The sequence below is a fragment of the Nannospalax galili genome, unplaced genomic scaffold (assembly GCF_000622305.1).
Source record: "Nannospalax galili isolate Female #2095 unplaced genomic scaffold, S.galili_v1.0 scaffold1878, whole genome shotgun sequence".
Classification (NCBI taxonomy): Eukaryota; Metazoa; Chordata; class Mammalia; order Rodentia; family Spalacidae; genus Nannospalax; species Nannospalax galili.
The window spans coordinates 469,138-470,924 of NW_008341752.1; the positions used below are offsets into that span (position 1 = coordinate 469,138).

A 1,787-nucleotide genomic window follows, 5' to 3' on the forward strand; every position below is an offset into this window, starting at 1 on the left:
TGGCCTCATAATATTCCATGTTACTGTGTGACCCTTCTTTAGACATTTGTTTGCTTAAGGTTCCTTTATAAGAAATATTTTGTTTGATAATCAGGGCTGCTAAATTTTGTTCTGTATTTTCCAGTTTTTCTCTGCTTTTTAAACTTTTTTTCTCTTGTGTTTCAGGGATCCAGAGGGCTTACGGGTGTTTTATTATCTTGTTCAGGACCTCAAGTGTCTAGTCTTCAGTCTTATTGGACTACACTTCAAGATTAAGCCAATCTAGATGAAATATTGTGGACTTCAGGGGCGTGGGGGTAGTTTTTAGTTACCATAATTAGGAAATTTTTGTGTATATTGAGGAAATTTTTTATAAACAATAAATGGTCTTTAATACAAGCTATAAAACCCAATTTTTGTTATTTTGATATCTGAATGTGAATTCGTACTAATTTGTAGACTACAAACATCCAGTGGAAGACTTGCCAAAAAAATCTAAACTGTCCAAAAAGTACCATTTTACAGGAAGTAGTGGGAAAGTGTATTTACAGTACAGTGAGAGGGCCGGAGGTGGCTCAGCAAGTCAAAGCTCTAGCATCGTTTGACCTGACAACCTGAGTTCCCTTCCAGAAACCCACAGAAAAAGCAAGACCAGGTGCTCCAGCTAGCCTGCACTAAGCCACCCAGTGGTGAAAATGAGAGACCTGCTTCAAGAAGGTGGGAGGCAAGGACTGACCCAACCAACACCTGTACTGTATGTAGTATGGGCATAAACACATACACTAATTTTTTTTTTAATATGACAATCTGAGAATACAGTGTTCGAAGGAAATTCTAGGACAAATTACCTCCCTTCCCTTTGTAGCCCAGCCTGGCTTTGAACTTGGGGTCAGCCTCCCAAGTGCTTAGGTTACAGGCACGTGCCACCACACCCAGCTCAACCAGTTTCATAATAAATTACAAGGGAGAGACCAGGCCTGAGAGCGCATGCCTTTAGGGAGGTATAGGCACACAGATCTCTTGAGTTTGAGGCCAGTCTGATCTACATAGTAGACCGTCTCAGAAAACAAAGCAAACCAATAAATTAAAAGGGGAAAAATGAAAACCTATAGTTTTAAATGACAAGTTCATTGCTGGAGGTATAGAGCATTTACCTAGCATTCTGAAGGCCTTGGATTTGGTCTCCAGCATGTCAGACACAAAAAATGCAATGTTTGGGTCATAATATTAAAATTGTAAATTACACCATTAAGGAAACTTGGATATATATATATATGGAGAGAGAGAATGTGTGTGCATGTGCTGGGGATCAGACCCAGGGCTTTGCAGATACTAGGCAAGCACTCCACTATGAAGCTACATTTCATTTCACAGCCAAGTAGTGGGTTTTTTTTGTGTTTTTTTTTTGGTCTTTTTGAGATGGTATCTCCCTGTAGCTCCAGCTGGCCTGAACTCCCAGAGATCCACCTGCCTCTGCCTTCCAAGTGCTGGGACTAAAGGTATGCACCACCACACCTGGCTAAGTAGTGTCAACTTTTAAGACATAAAATTGTATTGTGGTTGGGATATTTTAAGGTAGTTCCTTTACAGAGCCTGTATTTCAGTGTGATGGAAAATACTTTTTCAGCAGGTAGATCTATAGGATCTTTTTCTTGTCGTTAAATCACATGGCTTTAAATTTTCATGTTTGCCAGGTATGGGGGCACATGCTTATGATCCCAGCGCTAGGGAGGCAGAGGCAGGTGGATCTCACAGGCTGGCCTGATCTACATAGTGATTTCCAGGCCAGCTGGGGCTACAGGGAGACC

At 41.1% G+C, this 1,787-nt stretch overlaps 1 protein-coding gene across 1 annotated transcript in view; it reads left to right on the plus strand.

Moving 5' to 3' along the window:
* Magoh (mago homolog, exon junction complex subunit) overlaps positions 1 to 387 on the plus strand; it is an 8,547-nt gene extending 8,160 nt beyond the window's left edge. The window contains exon 5 of the mRNA XM_008837287.2: positions 166 to 387. Within this exon, the coding sequence (XP_008835509.1) occupies positions 166 to 265 (100 nt within the window). The 3' untranslated portion in view covers positions 266 to 387. The remainder of the gene's footprint in view (positions 1 to 165) is intronic.
* Positions 388 to 1,787: the final 1,400 nt, after the last annotated feature.